The sequence below is a fragment of the Alosa alosa genome, chromosome 20 (genome assembly GCF_017589495.1).
Source record: "Alosa alosa isolate M-15738 ecotype Scorff River chromosome 20, AALO_Geno_1.1, whole genome shotgun sequence".
Lineage (NCBI taxonomy): Eukaryota > Metazoa > Chordata > Actinopteri > Clupeiformes > Clupeidae > Alosa > Alosa alosa.
The window spans coordinates 11,273,688-11,279,687 of NC_063208.1; the positions used below are offsets into that span (position 1 = coordinate 11,273,688).

The 6,000-nt window shown below is 41.1% G+C and overlaps 1 protein-coding gene across 1 annotated transcript in view; it reads left to right on the forward strand.

Moving 5' to 3' along the window:
- Positions 1-3,411, forward strand: part of LOC125285803 (serine protease 27-like) — a 48,989-nt gene extending 45,578 nt beyond the window's left edge. The window contains exons 2-5 of the mRNA XM_048230427.1: positions 1,596-1,758; positions 2,034-2,302; positions 2,713-2,855; positions 3,089-3,411. Coding sequence (XP_048086384.1) covers positions 1,596-1,758; positions 2,034-2,302; positions 2,713-2,855; positions 3,089-3,379 — 866 coding nt within the window. The 3' untranslated portion in view covers positions 3,380-3,411. The remainder of the gene's footprint in view (positions 1-1,595; positions 1,759-2,033; positions 2,303-2,712; positions 2,856-3,088) is intronic.
- The last annotated feature ends 2,589 nt before the right edge of the window (positions 3,412-6,000 follow it).

Genomic DNA, 6,000 nt, shown 5'->3' on the forward strand with positions numbered 1-6,000 from the left:
GTATGTGTGTGTATCTGTTTGTGCACATGTGTGCACATGAAATGGGTTAACATGACCCCTGGAGGCAAACATACAGAAAAAAATGGTCATCCTAGGCCCTACAGTTCTCAAGATATTCACAGAGAACTGTGTCTGCCCTACCCTCCTTTTGGGGGGTCCAGTCCAGCGGGGGGGGCTACAGATCAAAACAAAAAACGATGGTTCCATGCTATCCATGTGGGGTTACATGCCCACCAAGTTTCGTGTACCCAGGTCTTTCAGTGTCCCGGGAATCATTGACGGAAATTTGGGCATGCGAAAAAAAAAAAAAGAAAAAAAAATCTGACTAAACCTATATGACCGCCGCTTCGCTGTGCGGCGGTCATAATAAATATAATGTTATGGGTGGGATAGAGTAGTGCAATTGTCCGTTGTACAGTAGAGTAGTGCAAATATCCGTTGTGCGGCCAGGCCCGTCGCTAGAAGGCAAGCAAACCAAGCAATTGCTTGGGGCCCCGAGCTGGCCAGGGGCCCCAAGACAACGACTGGTTAAGAATAAAATGCAACGACAAACTGTGAGCGCCCCTTTGATAGTCAATGCAGTAAAGTGCAACGACACTGTTACCGGCAATACCGGGATCCCCCTCAAGGGGGCCCCTCTCAGTAGTCGCTGACAGCAGCCAGCCAGTTTGTGATCTCTGCTGCCGGGAAAATATAAAACCTCGCAGTCATATGCGTCCGGAAGCCAGAAAAGAAAGAAGAGAAAGGAAGAGGATGACAAGAAAAAACAAGATAGTGGTAAGTGATAAATTACACTGGATAAAATAGCTCTACATGTCTTGTACAAATGGTGTAATGTCGCAGCAGGAAGGCTAGCCTAGCAAAAACATTTTTATGTTAACTACCTGCCTGACGGTCCATGCTGCTTGTAACAAACATAGACTGTAAAAAATATATAGTATGAAGGACTAACATACAGAATCCATCAAATGTTAGACATCACATTCATCAACAGGAGCGACTTCCATTATTGTTGGTCAGTGTGAATGCTTATATTGTTATAGTTCTTCTCAGTGTGAATGCTTATATATATATTATTGTGGTGTGAACGGCCTTTATGTCATGACACTTTGTTCACCAGTGCAGTGCTTCGCCCCAATATAGTCCAAAGTCAATACCTGCCTAGGAAATCGCCTCGTCCTAATCTGCATTGCCATTTGTACTCGTTGTGAATATGGAGGCCACAAGTAATTAGGATTCTTTTTTTGTTGGCTCACTTTTACTCACAACATGCTACCCGCCAACGAAAAATACAGGATCCAAAAGGATTTAGGGGCCCAAGCAAGGAAGCATTATTATTGTTTCCGGCTAAAAGTGGTTGTGCAGCAAAAACCTAGGTTGTGCAGCAAAGGCCTAGGACTGAGAAACTTTATAATATTGTGTCAGACCTCCATCTCTACACTGGCCCCAAACCATGAGGTACTGCACCTATGGTTGGTGGTATAATAATCAATAAAAAAATGCTCATATCTCAAGTACAGTTAGGTCTAGCCTCAAAATTCGTGCATCATTTTAATTTTCACAATCATCTGCCTTGTTTTTTGTCTTTTGTGTAGTGTGTGGCACAGCTCCTCTCAGCAGCAGGATAGTTGGAGGACAGGATGCCACTGCAGGGAGCTGGCCCTGGCAGGTCAGCCTCGAGGAGGCCGATAGTCACGTGTGTGGAGGCTCCCTCATCAACAAGGAGTGGGTGCTGTCTGCTGCGCACTGCTTCAGCAGGTGAGGGGCCACAGCATATTTCTTCTAGTTGACCTTTGCTGATGTTTATATTGATCGTGTTTATTCACCAACAGATAGTTATCTGGCACTGTTTCTGGACACTGGTCCATTAACTTGTCTAGCTTATGATTTCTGGTATCAAACATGTAGGCTTAGTTTGCATTTGGTTACAGAGAAGTGTGCACAGTATGACTTGCACTTTAAGTAGTTTACTTTTGTGTTTTTCTGCTGTCATCTAGTGAATGGTTCTCCCTGTTCATCTTTTCCCCCTTCAGTGCCAGCACAAGTGGGTGGACTATCCATCTGGGTCGAGAGTCTTTATACGGTTCTAACCCAAATGAAGTGTCTAGAACTGTAGCTGAGATCATTCTACATCCTAATTATGATGCCTCCACAAATGAGAATGACATGGCTCTGCTCCGGTTGAGCAGTGCTGTCTCCTTCAGCGGCTACATCAGACCTGTTTGTCTGGCGGCCAGCGACAGCATTTTCCACCAGGGACCAGACAGCTGGGTCACTGGCTGGGGAGCTATCGGAGAAGGAGGTGACAGTTCTTGATCAAGTACTTGAAATCAATACTGTTGGTTATCCTTTCTGATAACACCATCTGTAATAGCCAACTAATGGGTTTGCATTTTTTTAAATAGAAAAACAATTAAGTTAAAAGAACTCTGAATAGAAATACATTTTGTTAGATAAAATGTTACAATGGAAATATATTGGTCAAACAGACTGAAGAATAACACATCTAGTTTTCTTACCATGATTGGACAAGTCTACCATCATCAGTATAATCAGTCAAGTAATCATCAATTATTTACACTTTCCACTTTTATAATAGGGGAACAATACATTTGCTATTATCGGTCTCACAAAACTGAGCACTATTTTCCAATCGTTACAAGTTTAGCACTGTGTAACATCAGTACTATGTCCTCCTCCCTGCTCTTTCAGAGCCTCTTCCAAACCCAGGGGTTCTTCAGGAAGTGGAAGTTCCTGTAGTTGACAACAAAGTGTGTGCTGAGCTCTTAAGCTTTCAAATCACAGAAAATATGATCTGTGCGGGCCTTTCCGAAGGAGGGAAAGACTCTTGTCAGGTACATATGAATTGACTTTAAATATTGTATATCCATTATTAACCTTCTAACCTCACGCCACTCAGATATTTTAATATTGTGAATGGTTTGGTTGAATTTGGTTAGGCAACTAGTCAAGAATTGGTTAGAAGAGGTTGCTCACTTCAGATCTATTTATTTGGTGTTTTCCCCAGCACATTAGACATACAAAAAGCTATGTTTAAAATTGTTTTACTCCATTTCCTTTTGAATAGGGTGACTCAGGTGGTCCAATAGTGATGAACGACAACTCTGTGTGGGTCCAGTCCGGGGTGGTTAGCTTTGGGATGGGTTGTGCTCGACCTGACCTACCTGGAGTCTACGCCAGGGTCTCCCGTTATGAGGACTGGATTAAATCCCACATCAGCAGTGACCCACCAGGCTTCGTGCAGGTCATCACCCCTACCCCACTGCTTCCTGTTTCCACCACATCCAGCGGGACCAAAGTCACATGCTCATTCTGCCTCTACATCCTTCTGTCTTTTCTCATCCTTTCTTTCTTCTGACTGAATAAATCCTTGTTTATAATGTTTAAAAGGTTAAACCCTTTTAAATAACTAGCTGTGACATTCGTATTTCTGTCTAAATAAATCCAAATGTTTTTCAATAAACACCAAAGTGACAAAAATTGGAGTTCTGAAGTATATATCAATCTTGGCAAAGACTCGAACATTATTTTATTTTAAGTGGAGAATATGCATGGTATAAAATAATGGGAGAGGTAACAAAAACATATGCAGCTAAATTAAGCATTAAATAGAACTGATAACAAAGACACATGCTCATATGGGCTTTCACTTTATCTTCATATTGGATATGCCATTTCAAGGAAAATAAGTACTAAAACTGAAGTCACACATAATGCTTTGTCAGTGTGGATTTTCATGGAAAAATACTGAGGATCACTGCTCTAAATTCATATTGGCTCTTCAATTTCACACAGTCTTTATATACAGTTAGGAAGTAAATTATGTTTGTGTTTTGTACAATATCTGTGCCTGAGGTTTTTAATACAAGTCCAGGGCAGAACTGAACAAGATGGTCATGAGGCTATGCATCTAGAAGTTCCTGCATATGACAAACTTGATGTGCCTAAATATCTTCAACCTCAAGTATGCTGCTAATGAGGAAATAGAATTGTTTATTAGACGAGGTGAACTCCCCACTGTGTAATGTAGAAGGGGATGCTACAAGGAAAGGAATTCAAACTCACTGAACACCTTACCATTTAAGTGTTCATGGTGGTTCATCGAGATATCCACTGGTAACAATTCAGGTCAACACTCGGGGGTCACAATATAGTCAGGGGGCCTATGTGGTTTCTATGGGTTTGAAATGTTAAATCTTGGAGAGTGGTTGGACTGTCTTTACAGGTCACTGAACATGGAGAAAAATTATGTCTCCATTTTTTTTATCCATTTCAACCCTATTTTTCTGAAATTGTATATTTCACAGTAATTAACACCATAAGTTTCATCCTAAATCACTGGCTATGTTGAATAAAGTTCACAAAACAGTTATTTTCAACAGTATGACCAATCAGTTTCACCAAATACACATACTCCATTGCTGAAAGATAGCGAAATCATAACAGAATCACAGATGAGACCTCGAAAACATTTAATTAATTTACATATACACAACATATTAGATCTCACCTCCACAATTTCCTCATCAAAATCTACAACTAGTCTACTAGACCCTATTTCTACTCACCTTCTTAAGACTGCTCTCCCCTTCCTGGATAATGTTTTGCTCTAGATTATAAACAATTCAATGCTGTCAGGGCCCTTGAATTTCCCCTGGGGATCAATAAAGTATCTATCTATCTATCTATCTATCTATCTGTACCGCAGTCGTTTAAGACATCTGTTATTAAGCCCTCCCTCAAAAAACCTAGCCTTGTATCAATATTGGTCCTCCTGGACCTCAGCGCTGCCTTTGACACCATAGACCATGACATACTACTTAGGCTTGATAATTTGATAGGCATCAAAGACTCAGCACTCGCTTGGTTTACATCATACCTTCCTAACCGTCAACAATTTGGGGTAACAATTGGGGCAGCCGTGGCCTACTGGTTAGTGCTTCGGACTTGTAACTGGAGGGTTGCCGGTTCGAACCCCGACCAGTAGGACCGGCTGAAGTGCCCTTGAGCAAGGCACCTAACCCCTCACTGATCCCCGAGCGCCGCTGTTGAAACAGACTGCGCCGGGATTAGTGTGTGCTTCACCTCACTGTGTGTTCACTGTGTGCTGAGTGTGTTTCACTAATTCACGGATTGGGATAAATGCAGGGACCAAATTTCCCTCTCAGGATCAAATGAGTATATATACTTAAATACTTATACTTAAATACTTAACAATTTGTACAGGTCCATAATAAACCATCTACCCAGACTATGGTAAAATATGGAGTTCAATGCTCAGTACATTATTCGTATGCAGATGATACACAACTATACCTCTCCATAAAACCTGATTAACCCCGTTAGCCAAACTTGACACATGTATAAGAGATAAAAAGACATGGATGATGAATAATTTCCTGCTTTTGAACCCAGATAAAACAGAAGTCATAGTTTTAGGTTCTAAAAAGATGAGGGATATCCTATCCTCATCATTGGCTACATATAGTGATCTTCCACTGACCTCATCCACAAGTGTTAAAAACCTAGGAGTTATAATTGACCAGGACCTAGCACTAAATAATCACATAAAACAGATCACCAAAACTTCATTTTACCATTTAAGGAACATTTCAAAGATAAGGAAGTCCTTATCCTTACCAGATGCCGAGAAATTAATCCATGCTTTTGTCACCTCAAGGATAGATTATTGCAATGCTCTATATGCTGGCTGTAATAATACCTGTCTAAAGAGCTTACAGCTTATACAAAATGCAGCTGCTCACACACACAACAAATATGAACATATTCCCCCCATCCTAGCATCTTTACACTGGCTACCTGTTAAAAGTCATTGACTTCAAAATATTACTTATATCTCTTCGTTGGTTGCCTGCATTGAAAGGACACCTCATGAAGACGCTCTTTTGTCTGCCTCTGACAGAAGATCTATGCTGGCAGCAGCTGCTGCTGAACAAGTGTAGTAGTCCCTCTAGATGG